This window comes from Netta rufina (genome assembly GCF_964035555.1).
Source record: "Netta rufina genome assembly, chromosome: 20".
Classification (NCBI taxonomy): Eukaryota; Metazoa; Chordata; class Aves; order Anseriformes; family Anatidae; genus Netta; species Netta rufina.
In genome coordinates, this window is record NC_140144.1 from 6,854,357 (window position 1) to 6,873,103 (window position 18,747).

Here is an 18,747-nt window from a genome sequence, read left to right on the forward strand (position 1 = left end):
CAGCTCCCCGGGGTGGCCGGCAGCAGCCCGGCACGCGAGAGCGGGGCCGCCGGAGCCGGCCAACAACAACAAACTCGTGTGTGAGCCACAAAGGGAAAAACTCGGCGAGGAAACAATATTCAGCTCGACTCTTCCCCAGCGCGTACTGTAAATAACGCCGCCGATGGGGTTGTTTTATTTGTTTGAATTAGGAAAACACAGCCCGGATTGTCCCGCTGGCTTGGGCAGGCTCCGGCCCCGCGCGGGGGAAGCGAGCTGGAGGCCCCGCTGAGCACGGCAACCCTATAACGCAGCTCGGCGCTGCCCTGCGGAGCTCGAAGCCTGCCCCAAACACCAAATTATCGCCCTAAAGGCTGAGCAGGGCCCGGTGCGGGAGCAGCTGGCTCTGCTTTGGGATGCAGCCGGAGCCCAGCCCCGGGAGGGAGCGCGTTGAGGGCGGCTGCAGGTGCCCTGCAGCAGCTGGGATGGAAACAGGCACCTGGAGATGGAAATAGCTCGCGCTCCGGCGGCTGTTTCCAAGGCAATCGCGTATCTGCGTCCATCAGTCCTGCGTGTCAGGGGCTGCAAGACTTTCTGAAATATTTATCCCCTCTCTTCCTTTTTTTTTTTCCCCTGTCTTCACACCGCTTTTTCTCGCTCACGTCTCCACCGCTGCTGCTTTTGCCCTCTGACATGCCCAGCGCTCCTGCTGCGTATTTAGGGGGATGGGACTGAGCAGGAGGCAACCTCTCCCACTCCTGTTTTTGGGTCAGAGCAAACCTTTCCTTCTCTCGCTTCCTGACCTTGTGCTGAGCACCAGGATCCGGCCCCCACCTCCCACCGCATCCCTCTGGGTGCACACCGGGCCGGGACAAAGCCGAGCAGAGCGGCCCAAAGCCACGCCGCCGCGCTTTCAGACACAACCAAGTTAAAAATACATCTTTTTTCAGACAAAAGTTCAGTCCCCAAATGGTAAGGGAATCCAGGAAAAATGCGGCAGGCCCGGCTGGTGGCCGGCTTCCAGCGCGAGCACCTCCCTTCGGAGGAATCCGGCGAGGAGTCTCGACTAATCCACCCAGGACACACCAGCATTTCTTCCTTGTACGACTGGGTTGGGTGTTTTTTTTTTTTGTTGTTCTTTTTCCGTCTGCTCAGCAGATTTGCCATTTGGTGGCCGCGGGGACGGAGCAGGGGCACCGCGCCGGGTGAGAGCCGCAGCAGCACCCTCGGGACCCCGCCGTGCTCCGTGTCCTTGTCACGAGGCCGAGGGGCTGCAGGCAGGAGCGGCTGGAAAAGACGGGGCTGGTGCAAGAGCTGGAACCACCACGTGTGCTCTGCAGTCAATCCGAGTATGTGACACTGCCCCGTGCCTCGGTTTCCCTGCCTGAAGCAGGAGCTCTTCCCCTCAGAGGCGTGTTTGGGCTGGAGAGGGGGAAAGCCAAGCCCAGCTGCTGCTCAGGACGGCTCCGTCGCACGGAGCCCTGTAGGGCTGCCCGGCACCTTCGGGGCCGCAGCAGGATCCTGGCTGTCCCCAGCCCCCCTGCCACAGCTCCTGGCACAGCACCGACGTCTTCAGGATGCCCCAGCCCTGGTCATGCCCCAGAACAGAGGAAAAGAAGTGGAAATAGGAGCAAACCATAAATGTAACGAGGGCAATCACAGCATTGTAGCATCACTCAGGTTGGAAAAGGGCTCGAAGGTCATTTAGTGCAACCCGAACGGTGAGGGCGAGGATGGAGCACACCGGCGATGGCACCGCAGGTCCCCACGGCTGAAGGTTGCTGGTGGCAGGCAGACAAGGGGCACTCTGCTCAACCCATTGCTTTTCTGCCCGGGGCAGGGCCACCCCGCAGGGCACCGAGCAGCCCCAAAGCTTCACGCAGGCCAAAGCACGGCCGGGGACAGGACCAGGCTGGTTCCTGCTGCCACCCGCATCGGCTCGTTGGTGCCGGAGGGGACGCCCAGCCCTGTCCCCTCGCAGCCCCGCGTCCTCCCGGCGGGAGCCACCACTGCCAGGGCAGCTGGCAGGCGCTGCTTTCCCTCCCGGTGATATGCCCAGGGAGGAATTTGCGCTTCATTCCTTGACACCCGCTTTAATTATAGGTATCGAGCCGGCTTCGCTCTTTCACAAGAGCCCTGAGCTCATTTCCCGATCCCCTTTCCATCCGCGGCTTCGTGAGTCACCCGCTCCCTCTGTGTACAAACAAAGGGAGGGGGGGGCTTTGCCAAAAGGACGGGGCACGGAGGGCTGCGGGCTGCCCCCACCCAGGCTGACCCGCGAAACCTCAGCCCTGCTTCGCCACCGCCGGCGCGAGGAGCAGCTGGGCAGGGCGGGCTGGCAGGAGGTGCCGCCGGGACGCGATAGGCGCTGTCTAACACCGAGTTCCTCAAAGGCTCCCGGCACAAGGACGCTCTGTCCTCGCCCGCCGCTCGGCCCCGCGGGGTTCTCCGACAGCAGGAGGCTGCTGAAGCTCTCCCAAAATCCCCGTCCAGAAGCAAAGCGAGCGCAGCCCCGGCGCGGGTGCGGGAGCGCGGCACCGTGCGCACGCTGCCAGGGCTTGCCCGGGCTGCTGATTCAAAGCCCAGCTCACAAAGAAGGTCGCACCGGAGCAGCAGCCTCGCTCCACTCCCAAGCTCTCAGCAAGGACCCATTTTCCGACACCCTGCAGGTGCTGAGCCTGCCCCGTGCCCCCGCACACCAGGGCCGGGCGACAGCTCGGGCTGCGCCGCCACCCATCGCAGCCTTCCTTCCTGGGGTCACGCTCTACTTTTCTTGGGGTTTAGTGCTTTTTCTTTTTTTTTTTTTTTAAAGCAGAAACTCCCTAATTCCAGTATAATGAGGATTTCACCAACCGTGGGCTGTCACTCCTCACTTCCACCAGACCGACCTCCACCACCTCCAAAAACCCGCTGCTGACAGCAGCAGTCACGCTCCCCGGCACAACGTATGGCTGCTGCCACCCCAACGCCCACCCAACCCTGCTGAGCCACCCTCCCAGCCCAAACAGGGCTGCTTGCTGCAGGGCTGGACCCTGCCTTCACCCCCAGCCCTCTTCAAATCCCCCGGGGCAGCCCCCACGGGGCTGGGGGCGCGGGGAAGGGAACCCCCAGCTCGCAGCGCTGCCCTTGTGTTTGCTCTCTCTCTCTCTCTCTCTCTCTCTATTTTTTTTTTTTTTTTCCCTTCCCAACCAAGTCACGAGGCGGGGCGGATGCCGCCCGAAATAAATCATCAACCACAGCGACAATAAAGACGAGCGGGAGGCCGAGCGGGCGCGGGATCGGCGGCGCAGCCTCCACCGCCCATCGGTGACCGGGTGACGGAGCGGCTCGGCGCCACGCCTGGTCGGCACCGAGGAAATCACCATTTCAGGGGGAAAAAAAAAGGGCTCTGGAAACACGGGCAGCCCCATCTCCGAGCCCCCCAGCCTTCAGCCTGGCAGTCGGGAGGTTGTGCTCCTCACCCAGCCTGGTCCCCAGGGATGCTCGGTGTGCCCCGTGTCCTCCCGGCCCCTGAAATGAGCCCAGGGCGTCGCTGGCACCCTGGGGGCAGCCCCAAAGCCCCCACCTCGGTGCCCCTGTGCAGCAATGGGAGCTCCAAACGTGTCCCAGTGGGAACAGGAGGGACTGCAAAAAAAAAGCCAGCCTGGGAAAAGCCGCAGCACCGCAGCAGGCCATGCTACCAGCAGCTCCTTCCATCCCATATCCTTTAGGGCCAAGCCAGCCCACTAAAACCCCGTTCCCAGCCTTACGTTGGGAGCCTCCCTGTGTCCCTGGGAAAAAAGCCACCAAGAGCTGCGTTGGTCCCTTGGGTGCCCATCCCGGGGACAAACACCCGTCCTCGCTGCACCTCCCCGTCCCAGTCACCTCCCACCCCAGGGCCAAGGGTAAAAAGGGACAGAAAATTTGTGTGTGTCTGGCCGAGAGCTCTCCTGCCACGGCTGAGCAAGGGGGGGAGGCAACAGAGCTGTGCCCCACAACCCCATCCATCCCATCCCAAATCCGATCCCCAGGGGAAATCTCCTTCTCTCTCCCTCTCTCACACTTTTACAGCCCGGACAGGGGGAGAGGAAGTTTTCCTTCATCGCAGCCTCTTCGCTGCCAGGCACCGAGGTGACAGAGGGACGGGGCACCTCTCCGGGTCCCCCCCTTACTCCTGCACCCCTAAACCCTGCTATGGGACCTCCCCCCCAGCTGCCAGCACACCCAGGGCCCGGCCCGGAGAACGCCCAGGCAAAACCCAGCTCTTTATTTCGAAAGCAAGGGCTCCGTTGCGAAATCCAGCTCGTAAAAAAAAAAAAAAATCCCGGGCAGAACAAAAGCAGCAAACAGAGAGCCCGGAGCCGCCGCAGGTGCTCTGCCCCTCGCCTACCTGCTCCCCGCTTTCCGGAGGCTGCAATTACATTTCCCAGGGTTTCCTAAGTGGATCTTTTTTTTTTTTTCTTTTTTTTTCCCCCCCCACTCCACTTCTTCCTGAGTGCTGCGGAGCAGATCAAACCCAGGAGAGGAAACCAAGGCTGCGAGCTGGCAGAGCTGGAGACACACACGGCTGTTTTAATGGGCCGCTCGCATGCGGAAAGCCACGAACGTGCCCGAGAGCGCACGGGATCCTCGGCGAGCCAGCGATCCCTGACGGGCTGTCAAAAGCCCCAAAAGTACCCGAAAGTGAAACCTTTGGGGATTTTTTAGCCCCCGAGTTCTTGCTGTTATCGGTGTCGGCGCTTGTTCGCAGCAGCAAAGCGTGTGGTTTTTTGATCGCCGCCCGTGCCGCAGCGTTTTCTCCGTATTTTTAGGCATCCCTTTCGAACGATAGAGGAAATCATCCAAAAGAAGTTTGTTCGAGCGGCCTGTCAGTTTGAGGAAGTGAAATTAAACCAGAAAAAAAAAAAAAAAAAAAAGGGAAAAAAAAACCCTGAATCCTAATAAATCACACATCCACACGCACAAAATTGGAGAAATCTGGGCATGCCTCCAAAGGCAAGTAAATGGATGATGATAAACAAAACAAACCTAGCTCTACCCAGCAATAAAGGCTTGCACATTTGGAACTTCTCACCCTCCAAGCGCTTCCACTGACGGCCCAGCTCCTGAGATGGGCAGCACGGGGAAGCCACTCGGCTCGCAGGCGAAGGTGAGCCCCAAAAATCCTGCCCACGACGCCTGCCCCGTGCCCAGCTGCTCCGAAGGGGCACAGCGGGGTGCGGGATCAGCCCCGTGCCCCCCGGCATCACCGTCCCAACCGTGCTGGCCCCGTGCCCTCGGAGCTGAATGGCGCCTTTCTGCAAAGGGCACTGGGGCTGGAAGAAAAGCCTGCCTTACCCGGAGATGGGAGAGGGGAAAAAAGGGGGCTTGGAGCTGGCCCCAGCACCCTACAAGCCCCTGGTCCTGCTGGGGAGCGAGCCCCGGCCCTGCTGCAGGCTGGGTTCCCCCAGGATACGTGGCACCGGAGCGAGGGTGGCCGCTTGGGTTTGCTGGAATTGCTGGAAACCCATTTTTGGCACCCCCACAACAGCTCCAGGCTTCAAGAGGCCCTCGCCCAGCAAACGAGAGCCGCGACTTGCAGAAGAAAACGCGCACAACAAAAGCAAGGGGAAGGGCACAAAGAGGAAGGATGAAGATGCTGGGGCAAACCCCCCTCCGACATGCAGGTGGCCGAGACAGGAGGCAAAAGCAGCGTATGGGAGAGGGAAAAAAAAAAAAGCAGCAGCCAAGCCTCCTTTTAAGCTTTAGAGGCAGGATTCCCATTGATATGGATGCTGCAACTCGGTGCCCACCCCCTGCCCGGCTCGCAGGGTTCAGCTTTTCAGGGCACGCTGCAGGAGAGCAAAGGGAGGAGGGCAGCTCTCGGCCCATCCGCGGTGTGGCTGGCGGAGAGCAGCCTGGGGACCCGGCTGCAGCCTCTCCACGTGCCCAGAGCCCGATTTTGGGGGATCCCCACTGCACACGTGGGCTGGGAGCCCCTAAAGTCCCGCCGCTCCTGCAGGGATGCAGGCAGGCAGCTCCGCTCTCCCAAGGTTGTCTGCGAGTCCTCTTTCGCCAGGGCTACACATACCATTTTTTAAAAGCCGGGTGATGTAATCAAGCAGTATTTATAATGCTGAAAACATCCCAAAGCTCCATCTCTTCCAGCTCCCAAGCACACTGTGTACTCTTAATAAAATAATTGCAGTGATGAATAGCCCCTTATAACATTCCTCTTCTGCAGCTACTGACAGGGCCAAGAGCTCGGATGGAAAAATCTTTCTCCCAGCGCTCCCTCAAGGTGCTCTCTGGATTTCACCTTTCCACAGCCAAACAGACGCTGGAATTCTGGAAAACATTTCGTCCCCGTGCCGAGCTGTCACACCGAGCGTTTCGATCCCATTCTGAGATGTGAACGACAAGCTCCTGTTCCCCCAGCCCGGCCACGTCATTGTCTTGATGACAAAGTCAGCAAATTGCAAAAATCCCAGACCACAGGCACGGCGACGGGACCCCCAGCGCCCTCGATGCCGAGCGCTGACCCCGCAGCCCCCAGCCCCACGGAGGGGGGGCTCCATCCCCTGGTTCTGAAATAGGGCTGGGGATTAAACCGTTTGTTTGCAAGCCCTCGCGTGCCCGTGATTTCCCCGCTGATAACTACAAGACAGGCCAACGTGTTATTTTTTTGGTAGAGTCACTTCTATTATTAATTTGCGACCTGCGTTCGAGCAGGGAGCTGGCCGGCTTCCCTCTCGCCAGCTGAAGCTTCCCTCCCTGTGCAGGGCTTTCATTCCCAGCCAGGGAATTAAAAAAATAAATAAATTCCTGAGCCCAGGAATTCCCAGCCAGGGCCAGATCCTGCCCTCTGGGTGCTCTGCACCACACCGAAGTCTCTCTGCTCCCAAAACCTTACAGCAGAGCAGCAGGGACGATGCCAGCCGGGGTCTTGCACCAGGTCACCCAGGGGAAGTCGGAGACAGCAAGGGACGTGGGACAAATGCCCTGGTGCCAAGAAGGGGAGCTGGAGGGGGTTTGGGGAGGCGAGGAGCAGCCTCCCCACCCAGTGAGAAATCCCTGCCCTGCGACACCTCCTGCACGCACCTGGAGGCCTTGAAACCTCGCCGCAGAAACCAGCACCCGGCCCGGCAAACGGCAGCAATGAGAAAAGCAAAGGCCAAAAACCCCTCCCGGATTAAACCCGCATCTCCTGACCCTACAAGCAGCAGGGAAAGCCGCCGGCAGGGCGCTGCGTTGCCGTGCCTCTCGCAGCAGGACCCCGCTGCCACCCCCCCGTCAGATGCTCTGAGCCGGCTTTGGGTGCGTGTTTGGATAAAGTCTCCGACTTTGCAAACAATAGGTATCAGCTGGCCTGGGGCCAGGCTATCTCGGGCAGGGATCACGGCTAAGCCTTCCTAAGTGCTTAAACGGGGGCCTGCAGGTAATTGTCCCTGCAGCCTGACCTCTTCCCCCCGGCGGTGACGACCTCCGGTCCTAAGGCGGCTCTGGGCGCACAGGACACTTCGCCAAGACAAGAGATTTAGGGCTGACGGGTGGCAGGATGGCTTTCAGCACCAGCATCACGTCCCAAACTCTGCTCCCCATCATCCCCCGGCACCCTAATGCCCCCCCAAAGCTGCCAGGCACCCCATAACCGCTTGGGGAGAGGCACAAAGCATTAACGCCGCAGCGTGCCCAGCCAACAGCCCGCGATTTGCTTAGGTGTGCAGAAAGTTTCGCCTTCCGACAGGTTTACCCTAACAGGAAGGGAGCCTGGGTGGCCCGGGGAGGTACAGGAAACCCCTTTCTCCCATGCTCATCGTTCTGTTTCCTCTGGATTTCTTTAACCTTTCACACCGGGCCTGATGGATGCCTGCAGATGGATTTTTGCAGGCGGGCACTTTCCTGCGGCGCAGCCTCGGTGCCCACCCGCAGCAGCGCTTGCAGGGAAGCCTCCTCCAGCACAGCGGGGTTTGCAGGGGCACACGCATCCCTCGGTGCCACGTTTGGACCCTGGGGACATCACGTCCAAGCAGGACGCTCGCAGTCGGAGGCTGCGCTGAGGTTTGAAGGACCCGGACTGAATTCCCCCCCCCCCATCCGAGAGGGACGGGGCCGCAGCCTTAATCTCACCTAAAGGGCCTCTTGGGTGGGAAGATTAGCAGCTTGTTTCCACCCTGGGAGGAATCTCGGCGGGCGCAGGAGGAGCGAGATGTCAGACAATGTCAGGAAACGTATCAGCTTCCCAGGAGCTAATGGGGGGGAACGTGCCTGTGCCGAGGTTAAAGGCTCCGGGGCAGCGTCTGAGCACTGAGCCAGACAGACCCCGGGAGCACAGAAGGCAGCGCCGAGCTCAAGGGAAGGGGAAGGACGGGGGCAGATGGTTAGGGATGGATCCCATGCGTCCAGACCTCCAATTTGGGGGGTTTTAACCCAGCTCTGCACCCACGCAGCCGTACCCAGCACAACGTTGCTGCGTGGAAAACCTCTGCAGGGAGACACGGGACCCCCAGCCCCAAGGGACACCCACACAGAGCCACCCCTCAGGCTGCCACCACCCAGCCCAGGGAAGAAAATAGAAGAGACAGCCCCAAATGAGCCCGGAGAGCTGCTCTCGGGCTCTTTTCCACCGCGCTGGGCAGGTGACCGCCGAGAGCCACCCGCTCGCAGCGCTCCCCGAGCCCCGCGCTGCTGCAGAAGGGCAATGAAGTTGCAAAGGTTATCGTTTCCCTGTTCGACTGAGCATAAAAATCCTGCTCGGAAAACAGAAAAGGGAAAAAAGCAGGAGGGGGCTGGCAAGGCGGCGGGGAGGAGAGGGGCCTGCACGGCCCGGCAGCCCCAGCGACACCTTGCCCAAGGCGAGGGAGAGGGCACGGGGGCTCAGGCCAAACCAAAACGTTTCCATTTCGGAGGAGTTTCTAGGAAAATAAAGGCTAAGTCTGTTATAAAAGTTTATCTGCGTGTGCAAGAGAGAGAGCACGCCTGACTACGGTATAGAGATGTCATTATTTTCATGCATCTGCCTTACCCAATTTTATTTAGTTGCTTTCTGCACCATTTCATGCTCATTCTGCTGCTGAGCTAGACAATTGCTTTATAACTCTAGGGTGCAATTTCACTGTCTGTGAGCCACACGCACGCACACGGGGGCTGCGCGGGGATGGAGCAGGGAGCTGCACCTCCCTCCTTCCCTCCCCACCCTGGCGGCTGGGGTTGAAACGTTTCAATAAAAAAAAATAATAAATAAATCAAAAAGGAGAGAGAAAATTAAATTAAAATGCTAAGCGACTGTCTCTAACGTGTTACAAACCAAGGAGTGTGTCGGGGGGGAGCAGACCCTGGCAGAAGCGGCTCCCCATCAGGAATTAGGAGGATGAACGGGAGAGACAGAGCCCGGCGGGCTGCAGGGCCAGAAGCACTGAGCCTCACGCTGGGGTTTTAGGATCGATTGGAAGTCACACTCGAACAAGTGCAGGTCAAAAGGGAGGGCTGGCTCTGCAGGTGCAGCGCTCCGAGACAGCGCTCTCCAACTCGCCCCAGCTCCCCGTGCCTTCCTTTGCAAGGGGCTGGGTGTTCCCCAAGGGTCCCAGCTCTGAGCCGCCAGCCCCACGGGGTTGCCAGGAGGGGATGGGGGCTCCAAAAGCAGCCCCACCACCGTGCACGACCCCACCGTGGTGTGAGCAAGCACGACCTGGTGCTGATACACCGTTATCTGCCGCCAGCCGGGCCCTGCAGCACCGCGTTAGGGGCCACGGCTCCTCCGCTGGGGGGGCTGAGCCTGCAGCTTCCCCTGCCCGATAAAGCCTCTCCTCTGCCAGAAACAGGGCTCCAAAAGGAGAAAGGGGGAGAGGAGGGGGTGTTCCAGCAGCCTGGTGAGGAAAAGGGGCCTCTCCCAGTGCCATTTCGCAGGACCCCCACCCAAACGCGGGTCCCCACGGCGCAGGGTGGTGAAGCCACAGCCCCCACAAGCCGCCTGCCCCGGTCCCCCTGGATCTGTAGCAGCTTCCCCAGCTGCGTGAGCTTTCCCCGGGGCCTCTCCTGCCGCTCCATCGCCCTGCTCCTTCCTTCCTTCCTCCACCACCACCACCGTTGCTCTCAAGAGCGAGTCTCCGCCGCCGCATGGGCACGGCCTGCCCGCCTGCCGCCGTCACCTCCGCATCTCCTCAGCACATCTCGGCTCGCCCGTGCCAGCCCCGTCTGCCCCGCTCCTTCCGCTCTTGCCTCACCCGCTTGCCGTTGCCTCACCGCGTCTCGGTAATGGGTACGTAGGAGACGCGCTGCCCACAGCGAAATTGTATCGCGGCAGCCCACAGAGTTCACAGCGAAAACTTTCCAGCGCTTACGAGTCGGCCAAAAATGGAAAAACAATAATCAAATGGGTCTGCCTCGGCGCTCAGAGCCACGCAGCCAGCTGAAACTAGACAGGGCATCCGTCCCTAATGCGTTCCTGGCAGCCCCAGCACAAAGGATTTGCTCCGGAGCTCAGCGGGGCTGTAAACCTCCAGGCAAGGGGGCGGTGGGGCTCCGGGGCTGCCCCTCGCCTCCCCCCCGCCCTGCTCCCCTCTTTTTTTTATTATTTATTATTATTTTTGAAGTCTGTAAAAGGCAAAACTCCACAAAAGAGGAGGCCATGAGAAGCAGCGACCAGATGGGAATCCCGTTACCGTTTTAGCGGTGACAAATCCCAGCGCTGCTGCACCTTTTGCCTCCTGGCTCCGCAGCGATCTCGCACCCGATTCAGCGCCAGGAAGGGGTCAGGGCTCAGCCAGGACCCCCAACTCAAACACTCAGACAACACGATGGGAAGCCCACCCAACAGACCCAGCACCGCCAGGGCTTGGAGAGCCCCTGGCAGCCCCCCGAGCATCTTGTCATGATGGTCACCAAAGCCGCTTCTGCCACCACCGACAGCGCAAAATTTGGCACAGGGAAGTCGTGCGCAGGAGGCGGGCAGTGGGGGCACCAGGGGGAGATTGGGGGGCACTGGGTGAGAGAAGGAGGGAGGAAGAAGGATGTAAGCCCTGCTCTAGATGCTTCGTAAAACCAAGATTTGGGGCGTTTCTTCTTTACGCGCTGCTTTGGAGCACCCGGCCCGCACACACATCACAAGCAGAGGCTTTTCTTTGCTCCTAAAAATCTGCTCGGTTTGGCTACCGAGAGCTGGGACCTTCAAGTGACCACACGAGCACTCCTCAATGGCATCCCCACAAGTGCCAAAACCCCCCAAAAAAACCCTACAATCCCAATCCCTTCTCCCCGGGGCCTGCCTCAGTTTCCCAGCCCGCTCCCGAGACATGAACAGGGCCAGGGGCAGAAGCACGGCCCCGAGGTGCAACCTTGAAACTTTTATTGTTGATCCCAATAAAAAAAAAAAAAAAAAAAAAGAAAGAAAGCAACACACATTTTGTGCTTACGAGTGGTCTGTTTGAACAGGATTATTTTTTAACTCCACGTTAAACACGATTTCAAAGGAGGAGAGCAGCGTTTGGGCTCAATTTGAACTCTTCCCTCCCTTTCTCCTACGGGAGCTGTCGTTCCCTGTTTATTTCAGAAAACACCCTCCATTTTGAAACGCTGCCTTCCCAAAATAAAAACTCAGGTTGTTGCGCTGACTTTCTCTGCTTTCTTCTGAGCAAAAACACTCTCAGAAAAGGCAAGTTCCCACAGCCAGTTTCCATTACAACGAGAGGGCATTTTCCGAGGCTAAATTGCATCTGTCTGAAAATCTTCAAGCAGTTTGAGCCGGCTGGCATGTGTGGGGAGATCCTTCTGTAGGGCTTTTTAAATCCTTATTTGCAATATTATTTTGTCTGCTTCGCGCTGCCTTGATGTTGCGAGCAGCCTTTGGAGAGACACAACCACTCCTCCCTCCTCCCCTGTCCTCCCTGCAGGCACACGCTTTGCTTTGAGGAGGAGGAGAAGAGAGAAAGAAAATAAGAGACAAGCAAAGAGGGGGAAACCGTCAGAAAGCTGCTTTTTGTGTGCGTGTCAAACGTTCAAAGTTATCCCGGAGTCTAGGCTTTAAACGTAATAAAATACAGCTACTCCTGACAAAATCAATTAAAATAAAACCACCCAGGCTGCCTCCCTAATGCTTTGTAGTAGGGCTGACTTGGGAGAACCCACCTGGGCCTTTTAGGAAGCAATTATGGAGCTGCCGGGTCGGATCCTGCTCCGCCGAGCACCCCTCTGCCCGGCGGCACCGCGGGGAAAGACCCAGCTCCGAGGGAAGCGACGACGGCTGCGACACGGGGAGAGGCGCTGGGGCTGGGAGCCAGCCATCAGGATTAATTAGAGCCCAATTAGGTTACCCAGCTCCCAGGGAACAGCCCTGCAAGAGCCGGCGCTTCGCCGGCAGCGATTCGAGGCGGCTTTGGTTACACCAGGCTGGTGGCAGGGACGCGCTGGGCATCGCCACCACCTCCGGCAGCAGGAGCTCAGGACATTTAGGACATTGAGAGCAGGAATCATTCCATGATTTCAGGCTATCAAGAGCCTCGGGGGAACCCTCTGTACCCCCTTGAGGCACCAGGATGCTCAGAGCACCAAGCACACTAACACAGGGCATGGCCCAAAACCCAAGCCCCTGCCCCATGGTGCCGACAGCTCCGCTGCTTGTTTTTCTTAACCATCAAGATTTAAAAAAAAAAAAAAAGGGGAAAAAAGGATAAAAAGATATTCAGCTGTGCAGCAGGACTCCGGCATATGGGAATCCACCCCTGCTCCCAGAAAACAATACTGCAACAAAAAGGTTTTTAACCCGTTTCTTAATAAATATTTATTTTCGCCTTCGAGATGTGGGTGGGACGAAGGCAGGGTGTATTTTCCAGCAAAATGTTTTGATTTCCCCCCCCCTTGAATTTTTTTCCCCCCCACCAACAGGAGCAAAAATGCCAATAATAATATTTGTAATGAATAACTAAAATTCTGCGGCTTTCTCCCCCGCTCTCTTTTAAATAAATAAAATGCCCTAAACATGAGGAGTACAAACGCGCTCTCAAACACAGCAGGACGAGGCGGAGTAAACTCACGGACCCTCCGAGGATTTATTTAACTGTCACAGCCGAGATCCTGATAAAGACGAAAATTCCTTCCCAGCTTGTTTTGCATGTGTCAGCTGGGAGAGGTCGAGCCCTGCTCCGTGCTTCAGGGAGAGACCAGAAAGCGGCCGTCCTCGCCCTCCTGCGCCCTCAGGGACCCTCGCAGCCCCGCTCAGCACCCTGCGGACATGGGGCAGGGGATTCCTCCCACCCATACGGGATGCTCATGCAAGCCACGGTGCTTTCTGCATCCTTCCTATTCTTTTCTCCCTGCGGATTTGCTCACCTGCCATAAATTCCCACAGCTAAAAGGAGCAGGATCAGGGATGGCACCGAGGTCTCGGCCCAGAAACCCCCGATTTTGCGCAGCACCCGGGCTCCCCCCAGCCACACCAGGGTGAAGGAAGGAAGCTGAGCCAGGGAGGGCTCGCCCTGCCCATCACAGGATCCCTTTCTTGTGAACAGGGGCAGAGGAGAAGGAAGCAATAGTGGGATTGTGCAGAGCCACAGGGCGACGGCTCCCAGCGCGGGAGGTGCCCGGGGACGCGCCGTCCCCAACACAGCCTCTGCCTGGCATCTGCCACCCGCTCCTGAGACCCGCAGGAAAATGAGATACTACTATTAAAAGTGCCCAGCGCTGGCCACGTTTCCACCCATGACATCAGCGGGGTTATCTGAGTCTAACCAAGGGCAGGGCTTGGCCAGGATCCTCCACGCGGTTATCCTTTTTAGGCCAAACTGAGCTGAGATTTTGACGGGGCAGCACCGTTTTGCTCCAGTTCCCCATCTCAGGCCTGTGCCAGCGTGCAGGAACACACCACCAGCATGAGCCCGGAGATCCCCCTCTGTCCCATCTTGCACACCCCATCTCCCAGCAAAGTTGGGAAAACCACCGGTGCCCTGCAGAGCCAGGAGCGGGTCCGAGCCACCCTCCTGCAGGCAGCGGGGCCCCGCCAGCTCCTGGCACCCTCGCGAGCTGCCTGCCTGCTGCCAGGCCCTGCCTGCTTCCCGTGCTCGAAGCAGCACCAACATCCCCCTCTCCCAAACCCTGCAGGATCCCCCATTCTCCCAACCAAAGCCGGATTTTTTTATTTATTTATTTTTTTATAAGCAACGCGTGACCAAAGGCCAGCGGATAAAGTTTGAGCATGGCTCCTGCAGCAGCACAAACACGCAGCAGACGCAGGCCCTCATCGCACACACTTCAATCAGCTCCCACGAGCTGTTGAATTCTCTCCCAGCAGTGCAAAGCTAAGCACCCCCAGCTGTCCTGGGGCAGCTGCCTGGGTGCTCCCCCCCCCCCCAGCTACTCGGTGCGCTCGGCTGCCTCCCCTCTCCCCACTAGGAGCACACACACCGCTAGGCGAGCAGACAAATCGCTGGGTTTTCATCTGCACCAGCACGAGGAGCCCTCCCCGAGACAGCAGCAAGGTGACACACGCTCCCCCCCTCACCTCCCCCGGCAAAGCCAGCATGACTAAGAGCACAGAGCAAGAGCCAGCAGCCACGGCACACCAGCGCTCAGGTGCGGAAGAAAAGGCAAAGAGATAGGCAGGGCCTCATCCTGCCCCCACCAGCACAGGCTCAGGCTCTCTATTCCACCAGAGCATGGAAATAGTTAAGGCAGCCACCCCCCCCGAGCACTCCTGTGTGGCCACAGACAGGCCATTTCTGCTCAGGGGGTGTGTTTGGGATCATTCCAGGCACCTGCGTTTGACCCACCCCAAACCCGCCTGACCCTAACAGCAGGACTGCAGGTGAGATGCTTTGAGCCCCAACAACAACTTTGGATAAGTCAACGCAGCACCATTTCCCTGCCTCACTGCCAGACTGATGAGGGGCTCCCTACAGCCACAATTTGGGGGGGGGGGGACACGGCTCCCCACCAGCCTGCAGGGCCAGGCTCTCCCTGCCGAAGCCTCCAACGTGCCAGGAGGGCAGGGGCCAGCCCCTGGTTCCATGTGTTTATGCTGCACTTGGAAAGGAACAACTAAAATTGCAATTCTTCAGAGGGAAGGAAAAAAAAAAAAAAACAACAACCCAAAACAACAACCAACCACACGCTAACAAAGCTCGAGCACAGATTTAAAGCCCAGAGGAGCCCCAGTGCGGGCCAGGGGGGTGTCAGGACAGTGGCTGGGGGTCTCGGGCTGAGCGGTGGCAGAAGGGGCAGGATCTGCTCCTCTTCCTCCTCGCCAAGGGCTTGGCGCCAGGCGACTTCGCGAAAACTTTCTTCTTCCCCCTCCCTGAGCAGCGAGCTCTGCAATCTCACTTCTCCCAAAAAGCCAGGCGCGGGGAGGCATTCGCCCCTGCAAGCCACGACTTGACTCAAGTCACCCAAACGATGGCAAAACTCTGGCTGGAAACGGGGTTCAAAATGTTAAACTAAAAAAAAAAAAAATCAGGGAAAAAAAAAAAGAGGAAAAAATGAAGAAAAATGCGCAGGGTCCCAAATACGCCAGCAGCGAGGGGCGATGCGGGCACAGCCCCGGGACTCCACGGGTGCTGCCCCCAGCCCGGCTGCGCACCCCAGGGAGAAAAGCAGGGCTCGGGAGGGGATAATAGCGAGAAAATCTGGGAGAAAGGAGTTTAAAAAAAAAAAAAAAAAAAAAAAAAAAAAAGCCAAGGCAGTGAGCTGCCAGCCCACCCCCCCAGCAGCAGCAGCCCGGGGCGGTGGGGAGGGGGCTGCCCCGCTCGCGGTGCGCGCTGCCCCGTTTGAAAATCCCGCTTGCGCCCGGCGCCCCTCGGCTCCGGGCCCGCCGCCCCCCGGCTGCGCCTCACCAAAAACAACAAAAAAAATGCATTTAAAAAAAAAATAATTAAATAAGGATGAGAACAAAACAAACGAGCAGCAAGCACGCCGCGCAGGCAAGCGCGCAGCCCCGCAGCTGACACCGGAGGGGAAGCGGAGGAGGGGGCAGCTCGGTCTCTCTTTTTCTTTAATGTTTTTATTTTTTATTTTATTTTTTATTTTTTAAGTTCCCTCCCCCCCCCCCTCCCCTTCGCCCCGCGGTAGGAATGGAGGAGCTTTTCGGCCCCAAACTCACCCAGCGGCAGGAAGTGTTTGGTGTCCATCGCTGGTGCCTAACTCATGCCAAGGGGCTTGGTGGAAAACACACAGCGCAGGGGCGGGGAGCGAAATCAAAGCGAAAGGGGGAAGGGAGGGAGGGGAGAGGAGGGAGGAAAAAAAAAAAAAGAGGAAAGAAAAAAAAAAACACCCAAGGGAGGAGGAGGAGGAGGGGGAAGAGGAGGAGGAAGGCTCCAGCCCCGCGCCGGCGGCAGGGCGCGCAGACGAGACGGCGGCGAAGCGAGTTTGGTGCAAAGTCCCAACAATGTAACTCCGCGGCACGGCTCGGCACGGCTCGGCTCGGCACGGAACGGCTCGGATCGGCTCAGCACAGCTCGGCTCCGAGCCGGGGCCCGCGCAGGGGGGAGCGAGCGCCGCGACCGCCCCGCAGCGCCCGCCCCGCGCAGCGCAGCGCCGCCCCGCGCCGGGGGGGTCGGGGGCGAGGGACGGGAAAATAAAGTGGTGGGAGGGGAGAAAAAAAAAAATAAAAGGGAGGGGGGGTGCCGGGGAGACTGGGGGAGAAGGGAAATTAAAGGAGAAAGGGGTTTGGGAGGGGACGAGGAGGGATGGGGGAAAGGGAAAAAAAAGTGGTGGGGGAAGATGAAGTGGAAGGAAAATGGAAGTGGGGGGGGGAAGGAAATAAGGAGGAGTGATAGGGGAAAAGGGATGTGGGGAGGAAAGGAAAAAAATAAGGGAAGGGAGGAAAAAGTTAAAAGGAAAAGATGGGGGAAGGAAAAGGGGTGTGAGGAAGGGGAAAAAAAGCAGGGGGAAAAAGAAAAATGGATGTGGGGGAAAAGGAAATAATGAAAAGTGTTGGGAAAAGGAGAAAAGGGGAATTGGGGGGAGAAAAAAGAAGTGAAGAGGAAAAAAGAAAAATGTGGGGGAATGGAAAAAAGTGATGAGATAAAAAGAAGATAAAAGGAATGTGGGAGGAAAAGGAAAAAAGCAATGAAAAAATGAAAAGGATGTGGAAGAAAAAAGTGATGGGAAAAAATTAAAATAAAAGGGGGAAAAGCGATGCTCAGAAAAGGGAAAAATTAAAAGGGATGTGGGGAAAAGCAAAACTTAGAAGTGAGAGAGAGGGGAAAAAGTTTAAGAAGTGACATGGAAATTAAAAGAAAAAGTGATGTGGGAAAAAATATTAAAAACAGGTGATGTAGGAAAAAAGGAAATAAATTTAAAAAGTGATGTGGAGGAAATGAAAAAATAAAGTGATGTGGTAAAAGGAATAAATTAAAAAAAGGAGGGCAGTGCCTCCAGGTGCTGCTGGGTGATCTCAGGGGTCCTTGCAGGGGGGCCCTGCACAGCCACCGGGTGGGGGGCCATGGCCACCCCCTGCCTCCAGCCTCCCTCAATGGTCCTGGGCCTTTCAAGGTGGCACATTGGTGACTCCATGGACCCAAGCACCCCTCCGACATGAAGCATCACAAACACCATAGGGCTCTTGCTGGCCACACCACCCATAGTGAGAGTGGCACAGTTGCACAGGACACCTCGGTGACACCAGGGTCGGGGGCTCAGGGTGCCCCCACCATCCCACAGGGCCAGGCTCCCCGCAGGCCGCTGGTGTGGCACATGCAGAAATCACCGTGACACACGCTCAACACTGCTGCCACCAAGCATTATCTTCAGCAGTGGAGCGCTTCTGAGCCTCCTACCCACCCCGATTTATCCTTTAATTGGCAAAGCTTCCCAGGCCGTAAATATTAGCACTCTAGCACCTCCTCCTATAACAACAGCCTCTTATCTCACACTCAGTGCCATGTCCCAGTCTGTCACTCTCAAGCCCTTATCAGTTTCCCTCATACCTACTACTGTAACACCTAAATCCACGTAGGGAGGCCCAAGGAAGGCCCAAACACCCAATTTTTCCCAAATCCAGCCCATTCTACACACATCTGCCCTGCCTTTCCTCCTGGGTAGGCCGCTCGATGAGGGGTGCCCAGCAGGCCCCCCAAGTGAGAGTGCCACAATTCGTCAGCGTTAATTAATACAAGGACAAGAAAAATGCCAGGACGACCCCTCTTGCATCAGAGGCGAGTGGCTGCGAACCCACACGCGGAGCTGCAGAAGTTAAAACAAAATAAAACATCTTGGATCCTTTTTATCCTCTGCTCCTGTAATTTCAGCATGTCCAAACAGATTTCGGAGTGTGTTTATAACTGGTAACTTCGTTTGCTCCCGGGCTGGGACCTTAAATGCCAAGTTTCATCTCCAAGTCAGTTTTTATGGCGGAGTTGCTTTAACTCCCAGGAGAAAAGGCCCAAAAGGAGGCGGGTGAGGACACCGATGAGAGCTGGGGCTGGTCACAGAAGCGGGGACAAAACCTAAGAGAGGGCTGGCATGGCAAAAAATCACAGACCTCGTGGCTACCTGCACACAAAACGCTGACAGTCAACCCACAGAAATCATTCCCCTGATACACGCTGAGGCTGGTGGCTGTGTCTGATAAGGGAAAGCACATCTGGGGGCAGTGCTCCTCCCAGGCCTCGCCAGGGCAGCTTCAAGCTGCCGCCTGCCTCTGTCACACAAATGCCATTTGAGTCATCGGTGCCGTAACAGCCTAAGGTAAGTGTGGGCCTTTACGGCTTTGATCGAGCCTACAGCAAGCAGCCGGGCTGCCAGCCGATGGAAACAGCTCCTGCTGCCACGTAGCACAAGGGGGGACCCAGCCCCAGAGGCCAGGATCCCCCAAAACGCTTTGGT

At 57.7% G+C, this 18,747-nt stretch overlaps 1 protein-coding gene across 1 annotated transcript in view; it reads right to left on the reverse strand.

The window, feature by feature from the left end:
* The window catches only part of RXRA (retinoid X receptor alpha), a 95,802-nt gene extending 79,574 nt beyond the window's left edge, over positions 1 to 16,228 (reverse strand). Inside the window, exon 1 of the mRNA XM_084299309.1 lies at positions 16,022 to 16,228. Within this exon, the coding sequence (XP_084155435.1) occupies positions 16,022 to 16,049 (28 nt within the window). The 5' untranslated portion in view covers positions 16,050 to 16,228. The remainder of the gene's footprint in view (positions 1 to 16,021) is intronic.
* Between the last annotated feature and the right edge of the window lie 2,519 nt (positions 16,229 to 18,747).